We start from the raw sequence: 27,939 nt of genomic DNA on the forward strand, positions 1-27,939 counted from the left end.
GAAATCTTAAACAAATCCACTTTAAATTCCTTGAAAAGAATCTATTATTAAAATTTGATTCCATTATTCCATTCCGTGACGATCTGTACTGTCAGACATTTCATCGAAAAAGATTTTCTAGAGATAGAAGATACCAGAGATTTTGCGGTCATCGTCAAGCAGATGTTCCGATTTCCGATGTTCGGGTCGAGAACTTAATTGTCTTTACCTTGGCTCATTGGTAATCTCCATGCTGTAACTATTCGCGGTTTCACGTTAATACGTAATAGGCTACCTTCTTAAATTTATCTTTCCGACTTCCTCCTCAAATGCCAGATAGATTTATCTTTCCATATTTACTCTCTATACCATCCCATCGCCGCTTATCCTGCCAATGTTCGCGTGTCCATCTTCATCGTCGTCTCGCCGACAGGAGAGCGATCGATTCGAGTGGTTCTTAATCCTTCGTGCGCGGATCTATAATACATCTCGCGAAGATCGTGCATCTTCCTCCACCCTTGCCGACAAGGACGCGACATATTTGCGCGAGTTCGGCTGTCACGTGCCGAAGCGTCGAGATTTATGCACAGACAGATATGTATTACACACACACACACACACACACAAAACGACCAAATGCATAAAGAGAGAGAGAGGAGGATAGGGAGAGAGACAGAGATATAGAGAGTGAGATAGAAAATATCCGAGATTTCTCCTTATGGAGTCTCATCCATAATGGGCTTTCGTTTCCTTGCACTTTGATGATTGATGAGCTCTTGTTTACGCGCTCCAACTGATCTCCTAACCCCACGCTCCCTCATCCTCCCTCACCCTTCACCGACATTCGGTCGATCTTACGGTTTCCTGCCTCTCATTCACCGGAGTGTCTACGGGGTGGTGGTTTAAGCTCGCAAGGAATTACTATGCCAAATACGGAGATTCGGTTTGAATTCGATTAATTAATCGATAGAATTAATTTGCCCAGCCACCGGCAAGAAACCCGGCATACATAATTTATTTACCGGTAAAATTATTTATTATGACTGTAGCTTCCTCACATCATTATTTGGTGAACCGAATCGACGAAGTTATCGGTTAATTAATCGCTGGATTCAATCTTCCTCAATTTTAACTGCGCCACCACGAAGTAGACTATGCGTGCAAAATTTACAGTGTTTAATTAAAAGATTTAATCAGCGCGTGCAGCCTAGTCGAAAAGAACGCCTAAATAATGTTCTACCAACGATCTAAATGACATTTAAAAATTATCGTGCTTATCTAGGCGAAATGGATACTGAAATTCATTTCGTGCGGATTAAATCTTATTTAGGACAGCCGTCTGTATATTGCGCGGGATTAGTAAAAATTCTCAGTTAAAATGAAATTATTTCAATTTTAAGATAATTAATGAATCTCGTAATTATTCGGGTTAATCGTTCAGATAAATCAACAAAAATTTCATAATTTATTTATCATATCAAGCACAAAATGTTTTCATCTTCGACAAATACATAAATATAATTTATTTAATTATTTCTATAATTGAATAATAATTTGCAGTGCTCGTAACGTGTTGCCGATGCAGTTCATCTTCGATTTTAAGTGAACGTTGCAGTACGAATACAATCGCTCAGCTAAATCGCAATGCAAAGCTCTCGATATTTACGTTCAGTTATAGCGATTTAAAGTTTAAAGCATTACTTTATTATCAATTACGTTATCGTGTGAAGGTTCTTCGGGAATGTCGACAATTAACTACAATTTATCTCGTCTTATCTCGGGCTAAGTTAAGCTTAGAGTCAACGTCCATCTCATAATCCCCGAAAATCTTTCAAGCTTTATTTTACGTGGTCACCCTGTAGATAGTCGTGTAGAAAAGACTCTCAGAGTCTTCCTCATCCCCCATCGTGGTCGTCCTTTTTCTCATCCCGTTCTTTGGTTTTTTTTCCCCATTCTCATCTCCTCCTTTCATTCTTCCTTAGCGAATAGCACTTTTCATCGAGCAACGAGCACAAGTGGATCCTAGGGGCTCTCTTTCTCTTTCGACGCATTCCACTTCTTTTTCTCCCCGCTGCTCTCCCATCTTCCGTGTTTTTGCGGTGTTCTCACTGCTCCGAATGCATAATGAATTTTTCCTGTTTTGTTTTTTGTCTTTTTCATATGCCGCCTCGTCTCGATTCAGAGACGATGACCAATAATCGATGCCACGGCGAAATAAGCCGCAGCCGCATTTAATTGCCGTTGCTTTCTGCCGAAGCGTGTATCGGTGTTGCTGCAGTTGCAATGATTCTTACCGCGCGGCTCCGAGAAGCGCGCGTTAATTGCGGTCGTTGAGAAGCTGCAATTTTCTTTTTGCTTTTCAGTGCATCCGGTCTTTTCGGGACGAGTCTCGTCGCATTTTTCATTTTGGGATCAATATTCTGTACAGAGGCTTTTCGCATTTTACTTGAAAAGGAGATTTTTCCATGCGCTTTCTTTGAAATTCTCACGTTTACAATAAGCGACGGTGCAAAGCGTACGGATTTGAAAAGGAAAGTGGAATATTACTTGAACATAATTATGAATTCTAAATGATTATTTGTTGGTAGAGTCTCTCAAACAGGCATTGTACATCCGATGATATTAATTAAGATTTTGTAAACTTTCCCCGAAGAAACAAGATAGAGGCAAACGTTTCATGGATCAAAAGTTTCATTTACTTACCGAAATATGCAAAGTGCCACTTCATAATTGCGCAAAATAAAGTGCGAGATGCGAAGCAGGAAAGTTACCACGAAATTTTATATATACTAAAGTTGCCGCTTTAATATGAAGCAATTAAGCGCCGAATAATTTTTCAACCAATTAAACCCTCGCGGTCAAGTAATAAAAAATAATATATATGCTTCGCCAATTTTACCATCCCGGCACTACATTCTCATCGCACTGCGAAAACATATTTTCCCTTCGATTTAAATTCTCCGGGTAATCAAGCTTTCTCGAGATTGTTTTAACTTGGCAAGCCGCAAGAGAATAACAGTTTCGGCCGTCTTAATTCATAAGCAATCAAAAGTTCTGTTTCTTAGACGCGGACAAAGAGCCCTCGGGTAAATTCACGTAAAATTGAACAAAGCGTAACGCTCTCAACGCCCGTTGTAATCCACTTACTCTTATCGCGGTGATTCCGTAAAAAAGGCAGTGCTTGACACCCGGCTTGAAAAATTAATTATGCATTCCATCAAACGGCGTACAGAAGGAAGAATAAGCGAAAGACGAATACCGCTTCTTCCTCCTCCTCTTCTCTCATGCGAAAGGCGGTGCTTCTGCGAGTGAGGAGACTGAAGAGTGCCATGCCGTCAAGTGCAACTTTGACTACGGCTCTCTCTCTTCCTAATTGCTCCAATTAAATTAGGAACGGACATCCAGCCTGCGCCTCCGGAAAAACTCGAATCAATCACCGGCGCATGAAAGTGCAGAGGCGTAAACTTCAGTTACTTGAGTTTGCCGAGATACTAAACAAGCTTTAATGCAGTCGGACGTTACTTAATTCTTTGAGACTTTAATATGTACAAAAGTAGAGTGTGCAAATATTGGAAATTCAAAATTATGACAAAGTTATGACGACATAGGTCTTTGCTACTAAAACGCTATTACGATCGATCTGAAATATATTCATAATAAATATTTGCAAATTTTCTCTCAAGCATGATCGTATTTCTACAACCCAGTTATCGAACCCGACATTTATATTACAAAGAAAATCGTCGCGATATCTCCACGTTCGCGCGATGCTAATTCTTTTCGTGAGCATGTACATTTTATCTTCATCCAATGTATAAACGATTATATTATATATTACGATTACCTTATCTTGTGCTTGTCTTATCTTGTTCCTTCCTCGTCTCGATCAAACTTGAATACATCACAATCAAGAATATTGTACGACTACGACAATTTAGTTTATAAGATTAATTCATTATTAGAGATTGCACAGAATGTACTTAACTTCCAATTCAGACTGTTTCAATGTCCGTAATGAAAAAAAGCTGCGCCGATGCGAATGGAGTTTGATAAATTATCCACCGGAGATCCGACTTCCTCAGGAGTTTAATGAATTAAATATACTTTCTCGTCGTTATATCCGGTTAACTTATAATAAGTACGATCCAGCTCCCGGAATACGAGAGTTTCGCCTTCGCGAGCAGGAGAAAAATTCGCAGATAATTACGCAAAGCATTTGTGCAACTTTACAAAAGGAATAATGGCGGAATGTCGGATAAAAGGCGAAGTTGTCTTCTGTTAGCCGCATATCTGTATTATACACGAAATGCTAATTATTGAAATATTTAGGTTTAATCCATTTCGAGCTGATTACGAAGCTAAACCGCGAACCAATTAACTATTGTAGCTATTATGGTGCGCTATGCAATTTTGTTTACTATTTCGAGAAACATATTCAAAGCATTTAGCTATTTAGCTACATTGCTGCAATCACCGCAATAAACTTAATAAACAGTGGGGTTATAACATCATTTGATGTGCAATATCAAATTTTTTACTTAACTTACTATAATAGTCCACACAATTTTTTTTGCATTTGCGCTAAAGTATATTTACATTATTCAACGAGAATCACATTTTGGGTTGCATTTTAAGCTAGGATCGTACTATTCTCTCGAGCTACGCGTTTATTTATATACCAACCGTGTCTCACAAACTGTATCTGTAATACAGTGGGGCTGACAAAAGCAGTTTTCGCGCATTTACCGCAATCAGGAGTGCAGTCACGTACCGTTGTAAATAAAGGCAAGTCGAGGAATCCAATCGGGCGCGGACTCATTCGGACGTATATAAGTTACGATCGCATTACCGAGATCGCGCTAACAAGTTGCGGTGCAACCGGCTTTGAAGTCATATCTTGGTCTTCTTGATCTTCGTTGCACAGATATTCTCTAATTTTCTTACTCGTTTCACCGTCTGACATTGATAACTTCGACCTCTATCCAATTTTATAAGTAAAATAGAACGTTATGCACACGAAAAGTCGCTTTCCCGTCCTAAATGGACGAAATCATCAATTCAGTTACCATCAGCTATATTCCGAGCTCGAGTGACAGCGATTTATCGTATAACGAGTTCAATCAATTCGTTAATCCTCCAACAATGAGCTCGAAGTGGGCAACGTTGCGCACAGAGTCGATGAAAAATTCAGGATGCACGGGGATTACGCCGAGTTGGCAGCTAAGTTTAATTCCGAGATAATCGGCGCATGAAAATTTATAAATTTCATCCGGTTAAACCCGCGTCGCCGGTAAACACCGAGGCCGATGAAAAATTCAAGACAGTCGCTCTTGGAACCATGGAAAGGTCGGTTTTGATTTCGCGCGCAATGACCGCGTGAAGACTGATGTATTTTCTAATATTTCTCGAGCGACTCTAAATTCCTCCAAGCTTATAAAATAAGCTGCTGTTATAATAAATAAGCTTATAAAATAAGCTGCTTTTATTTTTTCTCCTCCCATTCAAACAACTAACATTGTCATCGTATCTTACGTCACCTCGTGCCATTGATACTTCCGTTCAGTTATTCGAACGTACGCGTTTCAGTACTAGAAAGACGATGAAAATTCGGATCTCTCTTTCGAAGCTCCCATACATACCCGATTTTTACGACGCACTTCCGTGCACATTTATCCGTGTGAATGCACGCGACAATTCCGACGTTTCGCTCGCCGTGCTGGGTTTTAATTTAATGCGCCACGAGTGCAATTTTCCGGCCGCATCCAGACCAGACGCGACGCCGGAACAATGCGGCAGCGATGCACTTGTTCGGAGGAGAGGATGCGCGCGTTGGAGCCTCGATACTCGTGTATGTATTCCCTCTCGGCGCAACTTACTTACGAGTACTCATACATATGTATCTCATCAACATGCATATAACATCCGAGTAATTAATGTATGACTCCCTGCGTATCGTTCCGGTGGTGCGCGGGTGCGCGTTCCCTTCTCGCTTTCCGTCGTTCTCCTTTTCCCCATCGCGTAACATCCCCTTTGTCACCGTTGAGGCGCGGAACCTCCACGTGATTGTCCTTCCTCGTCGTTCCCCATCTTTGTTCACGAGGTTCACAACGCCTGGCTTCGTTAATAACAGCGATAGCAGTCGTTCGGAAATTTTTATGCGCGCGTCATTCTTACGCATATCGCGCCAGCTCGCAGCAGATAAATCGTCTCGTGAACAATGTTGTCGGACGTATTGTAACGGCAACTGAATGCGAGTCGCAGCTACTGAATTCCATCGGGAACACACATTCACGCTTCGGAAAAAGAGTAGATGGAAGAGTATGGTAGATTTATCACGGTTTCGTTAACTAAATTGCTGAATAAACTAAACTACTATTTCGTATTGCCTCTGCAGACGTAATTTCCTTTTGCATTTGGAACGTATTAACGAATTATTTAAAATTATTTTAAATTATTTCTATTTGTGTCTTTTTTCTATTTCTAATTATTCTAATTATCCTAATTACCTTGTGCTTTATGGGCAATGTATTCCAGAAAAATTACATTAAGAAAACTGAGTTTCAAACTTTTTTTGAGCTTTTTGTCATATTTGTGTAATTTTGTAATTTAGCATCATACTGCATAATTTCTAGTTCCGTTTTCTTATTATCGTCGAGTTTGGAATTAATAATAATGTACTGTTATGATAACTAATTTTTATTTTAGAGAAATTAGATATGATAAAATTTTATTTCGAAAAGATATATTATAATCTCAGATTTAATACAAAATTTAGTATTAATAGAAAGTGTTTGACATGCTCTGCATAAATATTCATCCAATGTTGCTATCACATTCGAAACGTATGAAGGGCTTGCTTGTAGATTACATAAATTAGGTAGCAGCGATCGCTCACAAAGGGCCTGGTGTACCCCGATCGACACGCATCATGATTGACTGACCCCACGGTATTGAGTAACCGCAGGAATTGCGGATTGATCAAGCGATCAGGATCGGTTTCCTCTCCCAAGCACGATCTTATCGATCGATTCCACCGACACACACGCGCGCAAGCAAACAAACAAACGGCGAAGGAAGCACTCGAGATTCCACCCTTGAAGGATCAATTCCGGTGCGCGGCGCGGCGGTTCCTCCTCAATTTATCGCGAGATCCATCTAGCCCCTCATCGGCCATAACTGAGCCTCCGTTTCCGCCACCGCGAGGGGATCGCATCCGGCGTATTACTCCGTCGTGTCTTTCTCTCCTCTTTCTCTCTCCCCTGCTGTCCTTCCCGTCCTGCCCTTACTTCTTCCCACCCTCTTCCTCTCATAGCCACCGAGACGATGAATTCCGCCCCAGTCTCCGCTCTTGAACCACCGCGGTAGCATATCTACTCGCTTTAATTGGGATCAGCTTCCCAAGCACTCGGCGCGAGACAGATGAAAGAAGGAGGGCGAGAGGCGAGGCGAGGCAGGCGAGCGAGCGAGTCGAGGAGAGGGTTGTGAGTGCTCACGAGGAACAACTCGCGTACCCCGCGATTCCTCCATGTTTCCCCCGTTTCCCCGCTCGATCCTTTATCTCGCCCGAGACACTTACCCCTTTCTTTCTCCCTTTCGTCTGCGTAGCGTGAGTGAGCGAACGAGTGAGTCGAGCGCGCGCATGCATTTCTCCTCTCGCGTTTCTCCTCTCCAAGGCGTTTCCACGCGATCCTCGTTAACGCTGCGGGCACCTCTTTTCGCGTCGGAGTTCGAATGCTCCTCGAGGATATAACAACTGGTTCGGGCCTGTCTCGCGCTTTGATGCCGCATCCCCTTCTGCCTCGCTGCGCTCGCTCGCACGTCCCGATCTTCCCTCTCAACAACGCGCGCTCCCCGCAGCTCCTGTCTGCCTGTGCTGTTGGAACTTTGCGCACGAAACTGCTATTCTCATTGCAACCGAACCGACTTGCGAACGAACGAACTTGTGTGTCCTTTTGTTTCTTTTGTCTCCCTTTGACTCCCCTTGACTCGGATCAGATATTTTGCTTGATCTCTTAACGGTTGGTCATTTTGAAATTGTACCTAAAGAGATTAATTAATTCTTATTGTTAATTAAATACACAAGATTTAATGGAAAAACTAAAAAAAATCTTATTATTAGGAAAATAATTATTTGGTTTTGATATATTCACAAAATATTTAATTAATTTAGAAAACTATTGTGAATGTTCGAGTTATCTCGATTGATTGATTGAATCTCGAAGTGGGCTAACGATTCGATAGAAACTCGAAAAAGAGAAGAATGGAGGAAGAAATTCGAGAAACCGCAAATTAACACCACCAATTACTGTGTTCCTCAGGAACGTTAACCGAACAAAAAGATCTATACGCTGCGAATTCCATGGGGGCAGTAAACATACACCGTAAGTGTGATTTTACTCCCCTCGCTGCAGAACGTGCACGTGGCCGCCTCACAAAAAAGGGGCCCACATAATTATTGTCCTGGGTACCTATCCCGTTGGGTATTGAATACGGGCCCAGAATAGACGCACACGCGAAACCGTCCGTCGAATTCCATCGGACTCAAAACATTCGAGATCTCTGGTCTTTGCATTCCAGTGAAAAGTATTGTTAATAATAAATGTATTACAATCTCTTGCTAATAATAAATAACAATGAATATCACAATCTTATTTAATAATAAATATCAATCCACGTTTCTTTTTCTATATCACACAATAATCTTCAGCATATAAGAGAGATAGATTTATTATAGTATAGAGCAAGTTAATATTTCTTAAAATTAAAATTTTGTACCTTATTTTAGACGAAAACTGAAATTACAAGATAATCTGTCTTACAATTAATTTTAATATAAATCTTTTTTACCGAATTCTTTTGATACATTTTTCAAATTGCTTTACCCGATAAACAGGTCAAAATGTAAAAAATTTGTATTTAAGTTCTTAGATTCATTAAAAAAGAATTTCATGACAAAGATGAAACATTAAATACTTTTACAGATTTGTACTACAAGTTCAATACCTTGCACATCGCGCAATACACATGTTATGTGGCTCGTGTCAAATTCTGATCTGCATAGATTTATAAGCGAGAATTATCCTTTGCAGTAGGCCTCAAAGTATCTTGAATCGACCTTGTTAGGCAACGCCATTTATCCAGTCACCGATGTCATCGCACTGAAATACACAAGACATTCCCGGATTATCCAGGAGCGACGGGGCGGCGCGTTGTCTCTTTTACGAGGATAATATTTCAGCGGGAACGTCAGTCGTCTTTCTGTTTCGCGCTCGCGTTTCTGCGTGAGAGAGAAACAGTTATGCGGCGTTCACACACGTAGCTGCGATTTCGTCTGCAACCTCCGTCTTGCTTGATCATAGCTGCGAGAGAAGCACCGCTCACGATGCTGATTCAACATTTCAGCGCAACCATTGAGTGACTGGCTTATCGCAATGACAAATCTTGTGTAATCTCGTTGCTAGACCAAGATTAAATTTGCATGTGAATGCAGGAAGCACGTGATACAACGAAATCATTCGATCGCATGACCAATTACTGCTCGCGTACGTCGCGACATTAAATCTTGCTTTTGAAAATTAGGTCGTCAGGATTAATTGCTGGGAGAGCAATTACGACAAGCAATTTCTTCGCATATTCGTAATAAATGGTGCAAGATATTGCTAATTAATTGTAACGTATATATTTGTCATCATTTAACCAGTGCTAGTTATATCTATTATATTATATGTATTAATAGGCAAGAACTAGGCAGGCGGGTCACGTATCGGATATCGGTTTATTACCATGAAGAGAGTAGCACAGCACCAATAGTTCAAATTTATTGTACAGAAAATAGCAAATAATTGGCGGTGCATTATTGCTTCATCTATCTAATCTGCTCTATTTTCATGTCTTTTTTATGTCATCAAATAGTGATCGCTTCAGGAAAAATAGAAGGAACTATTTATCAACAATGCTGTAAGCACCACAATTGTCGGTTTTATTCACACAAAAGACGAAATGGATATGAATATTATTTGCACTCGATTAATCGTACTTATTGATTCATTACGTGTAATTTTTCTCAAAACAGTCTGTGAAACTTTAGCATTTTATTTTTCGCTCGACAGCGCAGTTCTCGGGAAAAGAGCAGCCGTAATAGTGCACCGTGTAATCCTTAGCTGTCTTGCACGGTCGGTGCACGGCACTGCACTGATATAGACCATGGCCGGATTAAAAGCCCTTCGTTATGGCCCCCGTAGAAGCGGCCTTGATATTAATTAGGACCGAGTCGTGCGTGGTATCCTGATAAGGGAGGATCCTCGTTTGCATTAATTATGCACACGCGCTCCGTCGAAATATAATACATACTTCTTCCGCTTGACGTGGAAGTTCGAAAGGCGAACCGGAAGAAATAATCACTTACTTTAATTTGACTTGCATAAATTTTAATTACTTCAATCTTTCCATTAATTAGAAAGGATTAATCAAATTATGCACGGTGAAACGGCTTTTTCATCGTATTTTAAATTTAGTCTTTTAAAACATGGATCGCTATAGCGTACATTACCTTTCAGGTTGGTTTCTATTGCTATGTGAATTATCCTTCTTTCAGGTGATTTTTTTACTTTATACTATATTAATATCTTTTTACAAATTGAAACTGAAATGTAATTATAGTACAAAGCAACCCGGTGTAAAAGATTTTCCGGTTTGAAAGAATTGAGGTTCTAAATGAGCAAGTGACTGATCAAATATTATTCTTCGCTTAATTTCAAGACTTTACTTTGATAGAAATTTTGTTTAATCTCACAAAGACGTTATCAATATGTTTGATATTCTTTTTAGCGATGCAAAAATTGTAAAACAGCGGGCGGAGCAGTTTAAGAAAATGGTACTTTAACAGTTTGATTGAAAATACCGCGTTCTCACCTTGCATCTCGGATTTAATCGATAAAACGGGCTCAAAAGTCGGAGAAAGTGCAAACCGATAACGTGTCGCGTTATTCCTCGGGGAACGCGCATCGAGCAACCGGAAATGCACATTCCAAGTGCGCTATCACCGAGATATCTCTGCGTCGATCACGGACATCCCGTTCTTTATTTGCCGATATAATTCACAGCGGGATTGCGGAGATGAATGAATGCGGGACGCGCACCTCACGCGCGAGAACTTAAAGCACCGCATATGCATGCAGCCTCCGTAAATATGAATTCATTCCTCGTCTCGCGCCGCCGGTTTCACGTATATCTCTCGCTGGCACTCCCTGTTTCTCCAGCTGCGGCTGGCGAAGGTGTCGGGAAGGGTGACTGAGGGTGAGTCCGTACGCACGCACGGCTTGGCGCAGGGTGCGCGCGCGCGCACCCACGTCTGCAATAATCAGCGCATGGGTTTCCGCAGGATAACGTATGCATGCAAGGGCGAAGGGCGAATAACCGCGTCACGTTCGTATTGCGTTAACCATCAGCAACTCCCGCAGTAGTACGCGGAGTATCTCCTTGCGAGACAGTTTAACGCTTTCGGTGGCATCAGACGCCTGCAAGCTCTGTACGCTAATATCCCGTTGCATCTCGTTGAACTTCGCGCCTTTTGGTGCTGATCGCAATCGTCTCTTCGAGGTTGCTGTACATTTATTATATATCGCGAAAGAGCGCACGATTGAATATGCGAATACTTTAAGAGCACGGCTTTTCCCAACGTGTGTTTGATTGTCCGGTTTATGCTTATGTGTACCGTCATCATGCAATTCTCTTTTTCTGTCGCAACTCAAAGGCTCAAAAGCTGAGAAGGATTAAAAGAGATCGGCATGCCGCTTTTAAATTTATTGTGTTTTAAAATACCTATTTGATTAAACGTCGTTTGTAGCTTGTACTTGTATCGTTTCCTGTCGTTCGCATCTCCACGAGAGCGAAAATATCGCGTCCTCAAAGAGCCATTGAAGGAATAACGTTGCCATTTGCAAAGATATTCTAATTTCGTAAACGAGCGCTTGGAATCGTTTGTGCAACCAACCCCCTGGCTAGTTTGCCAACGTGATGCAAGGCGGACGTCAATGCAAATTAGTCCTATAAGGGGGAAAGAAATTCAATTCCCTCCTAACGATACGAATGATGCGGATTTCCGCACACGGGATTTCCCGTGCAGTTTTCACGCGTAATCTCATCGCGCGTTTTTCATCTCTAAACCGCAACCGTTTCATCCTCACACCGTGTTACTCGGATTGTCCGCGTTACGCGGGAGCACGATGAGAGATGCGTGCGGAATCAACGTGCTGCGAGGATCACATGAGAAAAAAAGAAAAAAAGAGTCGGTAAACACACCGCGTTAAATGGATAATGAAGTCTGGACTTCAACCCCCGCGCGGAGTGCGCGCACGCGTGCGATGCACGGTGCATCAGCGAGTGGGCACACCTGGGGTGACGGCGTTGAATGCGTCGATTAATGACATATGGCACGTCGCCGCGTCACCCTGGAAGAAATTTCCAGGGTAGGCGTAGAGCTCTGTTCTTTTTTCTTTTTTTTTCATTTTCCGAAACACCATATGCGCGCGCCTGAAAAGGAGAATGTCGGGACAATCGGACGCGCCAGACAATGAGACTATTTTGCGAGAGATGGAACGACGGCGGTTAGAAAAGGGGGCGGCGTATCAGCAGTTACCCCTTGCTCTCTTTATCGCGCTGCGATCCGAGTCGCAATGCGCCGCGTTGTAATTGAGGCACATATCGAGTTGTGCAACAGCGCACGGAGGCTCTTTAGTTGAGGCAAAGCGGCAAATGAGAACGACGCAATTCGTGATAGGAGATTAGTTAGCATCGAGAGGGTTTGTAACAATAGCTGTTTGTAATGACGAACAAAGAAGTTCGTTATAGAAGGAGCTCCGCATGATCGTTACGCTTCCAAAGGCTTCTAAAGGTAGGTCTCGTATGTGTTACATCGATCAGAAAAATCGATAGTTTTTGCAAGCATACAGGAAGAATTATGCGCGGGTAAATGATCGTTTCAGCTTTGATGCAAAACGATTTTTAATTTCGGGAAATTTGATCTCGCGGAAATTAGGGGCATGCAATGTAATGTTGAAAAGGAAATGTTCATTAACATTTTCATTGAAAGAGACTCGTTTGCCAAGATATCGGCGGAAGAGGCAATATGAAACGTCGGAGAATTGCACAACGTCCCGTGTGTTTAAGGATGAAAATTTCTACCTTCAACGCACGCGAAATTTCAGGAAAATTTGAAGCACGCATTACATTTTCGGTCAAACATCGCTCGTGGCGATGTTAAATTTGCTTTAGCAGAGCACACAAAACCATCGAGTACACTCGGCATTTACATCGCATCTGTCTACACATGTACTTGTAACCCACTCTTCGCCAAATACAAGCTCCATCCGCGTCCCTCCTCTCGCATCCCTCTTCGTGCACGCGATTCTAATAACACGTGAAAACACGCCATTATTGCGCGACGGCGAAATTATTCGTGCAAAAATATTTTTCCGCCGACGGCGATAATTAACACGCGTCATTTTTTCCTTTGGAATTATGCGGCGGGATGATACACACGGTTTTCCTACCCTTTTTTTCTGCGACGCGCGTTGAATCGGCCGGTGGATTTCATGAAAAGGCAGGGATTAGATTCAGCCGGACTTTATAACGGGCCGCAGAGGACTCAAACGTACGTACGAAGAGAGCGGAAGAAAGGCGTCCGGCAGAATTCACTTAGCGTCGCGGAAAAGCTAAATGAAAATGGTTGTTTGCGGCGTGGTAAAAGCCGCCGTGCGAAAGTTGCACGGACGTACTTGCGCCGCGCTGCCGTATTCAGAGAGCGAAGTCCTGGCTCACCGAAAGCGTGGAAAAGGATCGTGCACCAATTTGAAACTGCGTGTCGCGGAAAATTCGCAGCCGAGCAGAATGTTTCGTAATAATTTCCAATATTCTGCGGACTCTGCTTTTGCATTTTTATACCAGGAAGATACTAATTTCGCGACCCCTATTTTCTGTTATACCGTATTTTTATTACGCCGTATTCAAAATCTCACCATTTCTGTTACGTCAAAATACGTATTTCAAATTCAGGAGCTTTGACAGATAAGCGTTTCTTTGTAATAAGTATCACTTTTTAATAAGCAATCTTGATTAATTAAAACTATGACACAAGTCTCAACAAACAAGTGTAAATTGCAAAGTGATAGCTTATACGTTATTTATTGCAAAGGTACCGTGTGATTGGCATATTCGAACATCCAATGTCCAGTAATCGATACTCACACAAAGAGAAACGTAAATAAATAAAAGATGCAACGATATCCTACGTGCACATATCCATATCGACATTTTCATTAATGGTCTGCAGAGGTTTTTTTGTATGCGCATATGTGTATGTGTGTGTGTGTGTGTGTGTGTGTGTGTTTCTCGTTTTAAATCGAAATTAAATCGCATTTTATTGGTCGCGGCTCGAAAGGAAATGCGTAAAAGTAAGACATAAAGAGGGGAAGGCGGTCGGATGAAACGACCGAGGGAAAAAAAAGCTGCCAATTATGTATTCAAATGTGACCGCATGGTCGAATCTACGGGGAGGAATAAAAAAGCTAAAAATTCATTTTAAAAAAACTTGCGGTCGCCAGAAATGTTACAAGAGCGCCGCAATCGCGACATCGATTTTATTAATACAGACGTCCTCAAAATTGATCGACCGAATTTCATCCGTCGGTTTGATTACAGTTACCATTATCGATACTCACGACTGCAGCCGTATACTTTTGCGGGATTACATTTAAAATGGAGATCGTGTTCCTGCGAGCTTGGCCGAACGTTTGCAATAAATAGTCCGCCGATATCGTTGCTACAAAATGTCGCCCCCCATATCACGTTTAAAAAAATAAAGGTATAAAACACACGAGAGAGACCAAGAGGGCAAGCAGAGAAACATGAATTTGCTGGATGCATTCTAATATTATAAAAGCAGGACGCAATAATTTATCCTAGAATTTATCATAGTTTCTGGCCTACATCAAAATAATTCTAATTCAGTGTAGCTTTATTTGTTCAAATATTTATTTATTTCCATTTCTGTTTATTATATTATATTATATTATTTATCTTGATTTGTACAGATTAAATTTTAATAATTAAAAGATAAACTTATGAATACGTATTACTACTCGTATTTTTATCATGAAACGTATTAAAGAATATAATTTAATGCACTGTTAGAGAAAGAATAAATACGTGACTCTAATATCTATCGTATTAATGTTCACATTAATATGGTTATTTTACGGTTGTTCCGAAATATACACCTAATGTGTTCTTCGTGAAATAAAGCTGAAAAATAAAAAAGCATTTATTGTGCTGTGGTGAATGGATAGCGTGGACACGGATCGTTGCGTCGGACTTCACGCACAAATGTCAATTATGAAAGAAACCCTCTTCCGGCCATAATATATTCGAGCACGTGATTATACGATTACATCCACCTCAATGAAGCTCACGCGAGCGCCAATTATCGCTGCGATTTCGTCCGCGTCATATCGGCCACCAATTACGGAAGCTCCAAATAGATTCGCGCGCACTCCGCGCTTTATGAGCACACGATAAAATGCGTAAATTCGCTGGCCGTGCGACGATGATCCAGTAAATTTGTCGTTGACGGCGTAAAACAAGGGGCGAAATTAATTGATCGTGCATTAATTATAACCAGATGCCATGGCCACACTATTCGAGAGGTACTGAGCGTCCGCAACTGGGCGCACGGGTCGTTAAACATTTTCGGCAGAATTTCATGGACTGCACTTGCAAAAGAATAATGGTGGAAAACGCTCGAATTTGATTCCGAAAAGTTGGACCGCCCGCGCCATAGAGAAATGCACGTGCACGGTTTGAAAAATCAAGGATTGTGTTACTGTTTATTTTGTGTCTCTGATGTACGACACAAAAGAGTTCTGCTTTGCAATGTACATACGATATAATAGTACGATAATGACAATCGAAATCCTCGAAACTGGAAACATAACGAAAATACTTTACTGAAAGCAAATTTGTCGTTCTATATAGTAAAATGTCGATTTTTCTGTTTGAATTTCATTATTACACTGGATGAAATCATGCAACCAGATCACGCCTTAAATTAGCTTCGCTGTTGAAACATCAGGATTAATTAATACAATTAAATTTGATTAATGATGTTCATTACATTGTTCATATCAAATCTCGAGCATACGTTTGTATATCCGAAATTATTGTCTCATTGTTATTGTAATTAGTGTTATTGTGAGATGGAAATAATATACATAGCTTTTCGTTTATCAATATAATCAACAACAATGTTACCCTTATTAAATGAAATCATATATTGACTATCGAGCAGTTAGGATTTTTTATAAAAGGAAAATTAATTTACGCAGGAAATACTAAATAACTTTAATTTATGCAATTATAATATTTAAAAAAATTTTGCTTTCAATTTGAAAAAAGTCTTTTTGTAATGTTTACGCATGTATCCATATAATTCGTTTATCATGTAAAGTTGATCTATATTTATGTCTAAATTCGTACTTGTAATTGCATAAAATATCATGTAGTTTTAGTGAAACTTATTGCAATCGTAATAATAAATATAATCTCGACTTATTATCGAAATTATCCGAGATTTTCTGATGGTTAGAACTTTGAGAGAAGTCGGAATGTGAATATCTAGTTTCGGACTGTGATTAAGTCATAATCACAAAAGAGAGAGAGAAAAAGAGAAAGAGAGAGAGAGAGAGAGAGAGAGAGAGAGAATTTGAAGTTTCTCTTCTTTACTAAATTTTCTTTTTGAGCTTGCGAATCGTGAGTCTTTTGTATCTTGACTTGCAATTTAAAATAACAAGGCAGAAGCCCGAAGGTAAAACACTTTTTGTTTCATATCGGTAATACATATTTCTTTATGAACAATCTTTGTAGAGAGTAGAGAAGTGTGATATATATTTTTTTCACTTCCTAATGAAGGGTGAATAATGATTTTTAAGTGAAACACTGGTTTGTTTGCTTAATTTGCTTCTGTTAAAAAGAAAATATAAGCTATTTTTATGTTAGAAGATATATTTAAAGTAAATTTTATGTTGAGAAATTATTTCTTTCACGTAGGATTATGCGATAATTATTTTAAATCTTTTTAACAATTTTAAAAATCCTAAAAAAATCAACTTTCTTAAAAGAGAGAAATTAAAAATAATTTTTTAATGCTATCACATATTTCTACGCGGGAGATTCTACGCAGGTGCAAACTCCTGTTGGACACGATACAAGTAATTTAAATTTTATTACATCAGGGGGGAAAGATTTCTCAACCAGTGTAAACTTCGAAAGCATGTTTTATTTCGTCAGATCGTTTATCAGCAAAACAGGAAAATGCGTTTCCTCGTACTTTTGCACGCTATACAGATATATATGCCGATTTGAGAAGGCGTTCACCTCCGAGATGCTCTTTTGCGAACAAAAGACGCAGCCTGATGAAATATCGCGGATGCCTTTCGAGCAAATCCCCTCGGCTTAGGAAGAGAGCGCACGAATGATCTCGTGAACTCGAAAACGCGACATCGTTGCGGATTAAACCCTACCGTGGTACTGCGCGCGGGGATGGTATCACCGGGTGCGAATTTAGCCATTAATACGAAGCAGATTAGCTGCGCTCCGGATTCGCATGTATTCCGGCCACGTTTTTCCAGTTATATGATCTTGGCTGACTCTGGTCCCGACTTTGTCATTACAGTGACAATGACAGATGCGGAAGCAGTGGCAGGCGAAATTGCTCAGCTACCGTGCGACGTGAAACCGCCGCTCCTGGGGGACAAGCTGCACTTGGTTATTTGGTACAAGGAGGAGGCGGATGCACCAATATACAGGTAAATTCTTCTTCATATCCTCCTCTTTCGTTTCTTTTTATGTTGATCGCGCGCAATATCATTCTCGCTCGTTGACAAGATAACTGCGATGCAGTGTGCTCATTTTTATCACAGCTGAACCCGACATTATTTTCACACTGAATATTGCATTGGTTTAATTTCCGTTGTTCTTCTATAACTTTTTTAGGCTATTTTCCGTCTTCAAGGAGATTATATCAGTTTTCAAAAATTTGCAAATTTCTGTTTGTGATATTTTAATAATTAAAATAATAATTAAGTTCCAAAATCTTTCAGAGCAAAATATAAACTTTAAATCATTACGCGGATAAAACATTCCATTATTCACATGCGCTCTTTAAATTCAGTTTGCGCAAAAAAGAATCCATATTAAACGATTTATAGTGAAAATTATTAGTTTTCTTCGATAATTTTATTAACAAAAGTTAATTTTTAATTTTTAATTTTTAGTAAATCTTTTACACTACGTATACCTTTTTAAACTAAATTTTATAGCCTGTATAAAAGTGTATATAATACTTTACATATCGACTTGGGCACGTAACATTATTTCGTCGTATATATTTAACATCGTAATGCAGCGTTTATGGTATGTATGGAATGATAACGTCATCTATGATATATGTGAAAGACAAATTATATGACATATAGGAATGTGAAACGCGTTATAATACACGACTGGTAATTGCGAAACGAAACTGTATTACTTTCGTTTATCAATGTGCGATACTAAGTGTAAATTGTAGTGCGCGTTTTTACATGTAATACTACTCTCCTATACAGACAGACTTATTTATTTGTGCAACAAACAGCTAGAAACAAAACTAATGAATGTCGCTATAAATTTCTCCCTTGGAACCGGCTTCCGATTTACAACACACGGTGCGCTAAATTTGGGAATATATTATGTAAACGTAACGTAGGTATTATAACAAGGCATTTAATATGGCCAAGATAAGTATCAACATAATACCATACATATATAATTTTACATATACATATAATTCATTTATACGAATGTATATCGTGTAGTGAAACACAAGATTTTGAGAGAGCATTTCGGTGTACGGAATAATGGAGTCGAAAGCAAAACGACGACTGCCAAAAATAAGTAACTTCTAGTAAGATAATCCGTAAATAACTGCAACTATTTCGAATGAGACTTATCAATTTCTTAAGACAGAGCCATGATTATACGCGCGGGATATATATCCCCGGTAGTTGAAAACGAACTCTTCCGTTTGTTCTGCGTTGAACTTAATTCACGCAAATGGAAATGCCTCTCAAATAGACGGACAGGCGTAATTTACATTCCGCGCCGCGAAAATGACATATCAGTACTGCAGGAAAATCGCTCGATGTTCTAATTAGGAACCGCCTGAATCATTAAATCAAAGCGAATTGCATCCGAGAGAAGTGTTAATTGGCGATCCGCGGTATGGTCATCAATCAAATGATCGACGATATCAGCAAAATGATCATCGTTAATGATGCCAATATCAAGCCATATTTACAATTAGCCCAATTAAATTTGGTACATTTAATACATAGTTTTAAACCATTATGTAATGTTATTGTAGGTTCTGCGAATATAATGTTATGTTTGACGTTAGACGTTACACACGTGCTGATTATTATTTTTATTATTAAATATTGTTTGTATTTCAAGCCTAATTCTCTAAATAATATCTTTCAATCGTAATATGCATATAAATATAATATATCAAATAATATTATATTATTTTGAATTATTTGATATAAACATAAGCTATCGATATTTTATTCTCGTAAAGATTATTCCGTAATACAATATTTTTATTAAATTTTGCATACATCAGTTCTCAATGGTCATTTATTATTTGAATTTTGATGCTGCATGTATGTAACCATGAGATTGTCTCATATTCTAAAATATGTTACAAAAGCAGATTATATATAACGTATAAGTGTATCTACGTTAACATTGCTTCTACGTTAACTCTTTTTTAATATAATAATATTCAACGTTAAATATGATACATTTATTATTTATTATATTATTTATGATACATTTATACATTATTTTTTTAATGGTTTGTAAACCACTCTGATATTTTCAGTTTCAAATAATACTTTTATTGTCAATTATTTAAAACATTTATTTTTTTTTATTTATTTTGCATGATATCATGTAACAAATTGTATGTGTATGTATAATTATTTTAAATAAAATAACAAATAGACGATGAAATAGCATATCACAACATTTTATACATCATAATACTTTATTGTTGCAATAAAAAGTGTTAAAATAAAACTTCTGTTAAAATCCACTTCTATTAGTTTACTTGTAAAATATATCTCTTTTTTTAATTTATTATTAAAAACCTACTATACGCTTTTAATAAAATACGCTTTTAATAAAAAGAGACCGATAGTTTCCAAACTTTCCTACACAAGCGAACATCGCATAAATATTCCATTGCGTATAAAATTTGCTCCTCTTAATTACACCCGCATTCAATCTGTTGAGAACCACCACGGACACATTACAAAAGATTGTTTTCGTTGAAATGAAAAAACTTTCCCGTTAAGCGTCTTACGTCCATAATTCGTCGACGAGTTTTCTCTGTCGACAGCTTGATATTAGTTTGCCGAGGTACGTCAAAGGAAAAAATTAACGTATCCATTTGTACTCGGGGGAGGGGAGGGGGATTAATTAATCTGTGCGTCGTGGCTACAATTTCAAACTACGATTCTCCGCCATCGGGAATTAAACGGTATCCCGTATTCTTCGTAATGAGACGCAATTTCACCGGGAAAGATTCAAACTCCGAATCCGCTTGCGTCAGAATTTTTCGAGTGCGCGCCGCGCTCGGAAAATGCGGATTGATCCACGCGAAAATTCGCGCGGTTAATGCGCGCCTTACGATGAGGATTTTCGCGGATGCATACAGGGTGCATACATATCATGGCGAGCTTCTCTTCCCTCCTCCCATACGAACACAATCGCGGTAATAAAATCGCTTAACGCACGCGTGTTTTGCGACGACTGATGGAATTAATTTGTAAATTACACGGCTCGCGATGTAATCATCCTCTATCCCAATGGTACTGCTAACTTGGCAGGATTGTCGGTTTATCATATTAACCGGACGGATTTATGCGCCGCGTTTGAAGTTCGCGAACCCGATGCAGTTTCGGGAGGAAAACGCGCGGATCGTTTCGAACGCTTCGACGGCGCTTCGGTTCGGTTATTAACTAAATGGCAGAGTAATACATTAAGCGTGCTGATAGCCGAAATTATCCCGTTATAATACACGCCAACACCCGCTCGATCTTGATAATGTATTCGTTGCCTGGCGACTGGTGCGCGCAATCGATGCGTCTGTAAAATCACGTATAAGAGAATTAGCATGCGGCGAAGACTGGGAGCGGAGCGCGGGATTACGCGATTTCATTAAATCGCGCCGTTTGATCGCGCGGAATAATAAATTCGGGCGACGACTCGGAGAGCAGCGTGCGCGATAAATAAATGAATCCCCGATGCCGAAGAGACAGCGACGTCGCTTAAGCATGCCGTCGCTTAATGCGTACGAGAGAACCATGAGAGAAGAAAAAAAAGAGACAGAGAGAGAGAATGAGAAAAGGGTTAATCCGGGCTATATCCGCGCGGATCCCGAGGCGGCTTCTCGATCGCGGGAAAAACCGGATTAGAGTGCACACGCATCCCTGCTAGCGAGTTGCACGCTCGCTCGCCTGATTCTCCTACTCCCGCAGTTGATATCGCGGTTTATGCATAGAAACGAGGCGAGGCAGGAATCCCATCTTTTCCTGGGCTCGCGGGGAGGATCGTGGCAACCACCCTCCCCTGCCAGCTCTCCGTGACACAGTTAGTATATGTCTATTCCCGCGCCCGGGAGCATTCCCTCTAGAGTGGTCCATATAGAGAATTGGCTGCTGCCCTTTATTTCTCGCCGCCTCCCTCCGTCCTCCGCCTTATCCACCCTCGTACTCTTTTCCTCTCACGCTTGCCTCTTCCAGCGGCTCTGATATATGAATTGTAGCAGGTCAGGGGGTTGGCGAGGGAAGGGCTTAAAGGTATTCCAGGCTGAAATTATGGATACGATATTATTTCTTCTGGCGCGCAACATGCGCGTAGAACCACGTCTATCGTATTACTATCCCGCGCGCCGGCACTTTCGCGGTTTTATTAAGTTGAAAGTCTTCCGACCCGTGACGAAGTGCTCCGTCGCGCCGCGGCGGCTTTGTTTTTTGAGCCCCACCCCGAATCACCCCCTCGCGAATTGATTTATCTTCGTCTATTTCTTCGTCCTCGTCTGAGCTCTTACGGCTGATGCCTTGCTTGCCACGGGATCGGCTAACGGAGGCGAACACATGTAAGTCGTAAAAGGATATACGACCCAAAAAGCTACCAGCTTTCGCTTTCGTACACGTGCGCACGGATGGCTTCGGATTAATCCTGAAAGTTTGATCGATCGTCGTCTCTCTTGTCTCTTTCTCACATTTAAAGCTATTTTTAAAATTTCATTATCTCATTTTTAAGATGGTATCACGAATATTTTGGTAAGACTTCCGAATAGCTCCCCTCTCCGATTTTCATGAAAGTTTTAGGATATATAGAGGTAGAGGTAAGGAAGGTGTGGGTGGAAGGATTTTGTGCGGAAACGCCTCCTAGCGAAGAAATTAATAAAAAAAGGTTTAATGATTTTGCACGAATTTCCAGCTGTCTACGCAAATCAAGACCTTGACCCTGACATATGTTGTCAAAGTCAATGTCCTGAGTAACCTTCAGAAGGTATTAGCCGTCGCTCGTTGTTTATTAAAAAGTTAATAACAAAAGAAGTTTGATGATTTCGCACGAATTTTCCGAAACTGGAGCCCCGAACGTACACGCTCGGTTTTCAGCCCGCTTCGCGGGGGGCGGGGGGCGGGGCTTTGCCCCCCCCCCCCCGCCGGGATATCTGCCGTGTACCAGGTAATCACAATCTGTACGGTGAAATCTGTTACATCGGCTCCGGCGAAGCCCCCCCCCCCCGCGAAGCGGGCTGAAAACCGAGTGTGATACTTCGTTGGTTAATAACTTTTTAATAAAGGTCAAGACCTGACCTGACCTGACCTAACCTAACTAACCTGGTTAGTCTCTGCACACATCAGTATATTATGTTTTGACCACTAATTTTAAGTAGTATAGTTTTCAAACTTCTTTTGTTAATAACTTTTTAATTAATAACGAAGGAGAACAAAACCTTCTACAGGTTACTGAGGGAGGTGACCTCTATAATATATATCAAAGTCAAGTTCTTGATTCGCGTAGGCAGCTGGAAATTCGTGCAAAATCATTAAACCTTTTTTTGTTAATTTCTTCGCTAGGAGGCGTTTCTGCAAAAAATCCTTCCATCCACACCTTCCTCATCTCTACCTCTACATATCCTAAAAATTTCATGAAAATCGGAGGGGGGGGGGCTATTCGGAAGTTAAGCCAATATTTTAATGACTCAAACTTCAAATTGGAATTGTATGCTGGATTGATCGGATGCTAACAGCGTTATTCGCGCGATACCTGTTCGAGGCTTGAAAAAGGTTTGGAAATGTCTGACCGATAAAAAATTCGCAGGTGAAAGGAGTTCCGGCAGGTCGGGCATACCCTGTGTACAATACCCACAAAAAAAGTCACGTTTCACGAGCAGATTTTGTTCCCGAAGTGATTGTGGTCAAGTTTCTTTTAGCGAGTAATTAAGGAAGATTACTGATAGTTCAGAGGCCAGTCAAAGCGAACGCAACATTGACGAAGGAAATGCAGAAGCACGACACGTACCGCGCGTGATGCGCATTCCTCATCCGTTCGCAGCGGAGTAATCCTTTGTACTTGCACGTCTGACGTGCGATTACTCTATTCGTTGCTCTTGAAACGTCTACGCGAGAATTAACGCTTGCGTATGCAAGCGATGTTTACAACGAGAAATAACAATGCTCACGATTAATTATTATTAATTCATCACGATTCCAACTTTGTATCCTTTATTTAATAATTCATGATTTACGGCGTTTTAATTGGAACTATCAATAAATTAATATCATCCGCCGCAGGATTAATATCATCAAATAAACGATCGCTGGTATAAACAATACAATAATTCTCCGTTTATGCAGCTTCTATCTTTATCTTTGTTTTATTCCTTGTCGCAATTGGTTTTTGAAATGCCGACAAAGACACTCTATCTTTGAAGTAGCAATTACAGAAATACATGATCGAATAATGCAATTAAATTGCCTGAGGGGTTTGCGGATAAAAACGACAGTTACGTACACTTCATTATCGAATGTATTCTACACGCGGTATCATTTTATCGCGACACCCGGTGCCCCTTTTCATTAATGTAATTTGCCGCTCGACCGTTTAGCAAAAGGCCGGGGAGGCGCTCCAGAAAGTCGAAGACGCAGAAAATCGTCCAGACGAGCGAGAGCGCGTTCACACGCTCGGTCGACGATGTAACTCGCCTTGGCGAACCGACGCGAGTCGTATAAAAGTATACGAACGTCCTCCGAGGACCGGTTTCAGAAAACTGCTTCACACATATATCGTGCAAACCTCTCCTCGCGCTCTTCGAGATGCACTCGCATCGCGGCAGGTGCAACGTGAACGAGCGCTCGTCGCATCTGGTTATTATACTGAGCAAGGTCGGTTTTAGTCAATGACTCGACCTGTGACCATCATCCTGTCACGTAATTCTTTTCCAATTAATTTTTTTACTGCTGTTATCCCAACCAGCGATATTCTATCAAGAAATTTAATATTAAAAAGAAGTATAAAAAAATTCTTCTCTGTCGACGTGAGCAATATTGAATGTCACTAATATAGGAAGTATATTGTTTGAATTAGAATACTCTCCACGTTATATTATTCAGTTTTCAAAAAAGTCTTACAAGTTTTTCTCGAGTTCATGCGAAAGTATTAAAACGACGACGGTCTCTAGTTCGACAGCGGGAACGTCGATTGCTTGAAATCTTAAGGAAAATGTGATCCCTGATATGCAGACAACGTCGCAACCCCACAGCACGTTTAAAAGTTCTGTGATAACGGTGCGTATAACTGACGCCGTGGCACAATACCGCTGACAGTTTCAGAAACTGCAACGAGATGCACCGGGGCTATATTGCGCATTAGATACATAGACGTTCAAGAAGATAAGGAAATTATGACGGTTAATCATTACTTTGAGTTACATATCGCATTTGCATTCAAATATTCGTACAGAGCTCCAAATCTAATTTAGATGAATTAAAGGATACAAATTGACATTAAACTAACAAGTATGCTAAATAATTGGTTTTGAGATCTGGCATATCGCGTATACACGACGTATGCAAGAAGTAATAGGTAAACGATACTAGAAGAAAAATTACCATTTTAATGCTAGAATTCCGTAACCAAGCTTCGTCGAAAATTTCGCTGAAGCACAATAATGAGTTCTGAAAAGTTGCCGAGGAATTTCATTACAGCCCCGATCCGTCGCAAATTTCTTCGGAAAATTTCTTTGTAGCAACGACGCCGCATAAATTCAGTTAGCTTCGTTTCTGTTCGCCTCTCGCCGATAGAAATTCTGCGAGGGCAGTGTGCTGGCGTAAAAGGGCCGATATTAGAGGGCAAAGTGCTACAAGGAATCCTGCGTGACTCTGTACTTTTCTTTGGTAACTGCGCCACGTCGAAGCATTTTTCTCGATTGACCGTCTCGTGAGAGTTTAATAGGGGCAATATAAAAGTTTCTCTCTATACGTCTGCCTGTCCGAGAAACACGATGACGCGCATTAGCGACTATTGAGGGAGAAAGAAGGAGGAAACGAGAGATGTGGGAGCTTTTCTTATTTATGGCTTTCTTTCTGTATAGGTCGACTTTTTACTTGTTACTCGACGAGAAGTCAAGTAAATGCACGAAATGTGTTTTAGATCCTTTGTTAATTAGAATTATCGATCATGTTACACATTCCATTATGTCGGCTTAATGTATTGTTATCGCAATCAATATTAACAATTCATTTGAGTCGCACGCGCGATTTGCAATATTCTACGATGAAATTTGAAAGCAAAGAGCTTAAGCATATTATATTATTATAATTTTTATATTTTATAATTAAGTCTTTTAATAATAATTATCCCAATTTGCTTTCTAATGAAGCAGTAATAGCTCTTAATTATTTGAAACATCGCGCTTTTATAAATTGTTTATTCTCATAATCGGTATAACGGATAATAATTAGCGACTAGTAAAATGCAGTGCGACACACAAGCAATACATATTTATGTATTTTGATAAAATAGAAATTAATCTTTGTTGCAGCTTCGACACCAGGGGGAAAGACAGCCTGGATCAAGGGAATCACTGGCAGGATCACAGCCTAGAAGGACGTGCATTCTTTAAGCTCTCCGAAAGCCCTGCAAAACTCACTCTGGAAAATGTTCGCGAAAGCGACGCGACTGTTTACCGATGCAGAGTCGACTTCAAGCAGTCGCCAACTCGCAACAGCAAAGTCAATCTAACGGTCATCAGTGAGTTCCTAAACGATATTCCGCATTGACCCGAATACAAGATGCGCTCAACAATAAGGAGAGCACGTTCCTTCCAAAGCTTTTCAGAACGGTCGTATTCCTTTGAACCGTGTATCCGTTTTTTCTTCTTTCCACAGGTATTTCGTACATTTCAATAGAAGTCGATATCTCGGAGTTTCTCAAGTCGATGATTATGAATCGGAAGTTAAAATTGAATAATTTAAACTGGCAGAGCTTTGAATATAGTGTACTGTTTCATAAGCGAAACACCAGAATTTCCTTCTATTTTTATGAAAATCAACACTTGGAAGCTTGCCTGAATACGAACCTAAAATTGCAAAGATGCAGAATGGCGAAAACAGATACAATGACAGATATTTCAGAATTTCAGAATTTCAGATAAAACAATTCGGTAGTCTCTTAGCTTAAGGCGATTGAATACTAAATTTGCAGTAATATATTGTATATTAATATAAAATGCAAGAAACAAATTTATTGTGTGTTTCTTCTTTTTGTGGCTTATAATCGAACGTTAAAACTCTTTGAACGAATGCAATTAAACCCGCCGTGATAATTGCCAAAAATTACGGAAAATCGAATTTCGGAATTGTACGATACGCCGAAATTGCTACGATCAATTCAGTATTCGGTATCCGATATTTGCGCTTACCGTACTGTTCCCCCGTATAATTGACATCGTTGAACCGTCGACGCGGCTATCCGACGATTCACCCTCGAAATAGTGTACCGACTGCATTTAATTTTTTGCATTGCACTGGGATAACGCTTCCCTTAATGGAGGAACAGCTACGTGACCGTGGGCGATAATGCGAGACGCATAGACCCTAAGCTCCGTTATATTGGTGCATTAAAATTTATTTTTTATCTCAGGAATAACGCTGTTTTATAATGGTAAAGGCGCTACGTGACGACGCAGACTGATACATCGTCGTCGTGCAAGTTGGATCACGTTGCCCGTGCTCTTCGTGCTGGTACTTGCGCACTGACGCGAATATTAGCTTTATTAGCGACATTGCAAATTTTTTATATGCGATAAACGCTGAATAGCGCCGGATATGCGAGCACGTAAGAGCTTGGCTCAAGAACTTCATTGAAAACAACAAATGTGTTTTATTAATCAAAATCGTAATGCACATATATTTTATTTTATTTTTTTTAGCTTTAATCGTTTTGAAAAAATAAATTGTGATCAGAACGAGATTTGTGCGCATCTGTTTTACTTTGGTTGGTTTTACCGAAAAAAAGAAGAAAAACTGATTGATAAGGACGCTGAACGCAAGTGCACCCAAAGCGCAGTTTTATCTAAATTTTCCTCTGTGGGATACACGTGCAATTACGAAAGTGAGATTAAAGTGAAATTGATAACCATAATTACCGCCATTATCTCGGCACCATTAACACTGCGTGCTGGCAACGTATCTGTGCGCCATCGGCACACACGCAGCTTTCTTTACATTCATGTTACGGTTTTTCCTCATTTGATCCCGTTGTATTGGATCCATCATTCTAACATTG

The 27,939-nt window shown here is 40.2% G+C and overlaps 1 protein-coding gene across 7 annotated transcripts in view; it reads left to right on the plus strand.

The window, feature by feature from the left end:
- The window catches only part of LOC105287868 (nephrin), a 215,526-nt gene that overhangs the window by 157,523 nt on the left and 30,064 nt on the right, over window positions 1–27,939 (plus strand). For all 7 annotated transcript variants that reach the window (XM_011353701.3, XM_011353702.3, XM_011353704.3 and 4 more), the window contains exons 3-4: window positions 17,705–17,837; window positions 26,195–26,403. In XM_011353701.3, coding sequence (XP_011352003.1) covers window positions 17,705–17,837; window positions 26,195–26,403 — 342 coding nt within the window. The remainder of the gene's footprint in view (window positions 1–17,704; window positions 17,838–26,194; window positions 26,404–27,939) is intronic.

This window comes from Ooceraea biroi, chromosome 8 (assembly GCF_003672135.1).
Source record: "Ooceraea biroi isolate clonal line C1 chromosome 8, Obir_v5.4, whole genome shotgun sequence".
NCBI classification, from domain to species: Eukaryota; Metazoa; Arthropoda; class Insecta; order Hymenoptera; family Formicidae; genus Ooceraea; species Ooceraea biroi.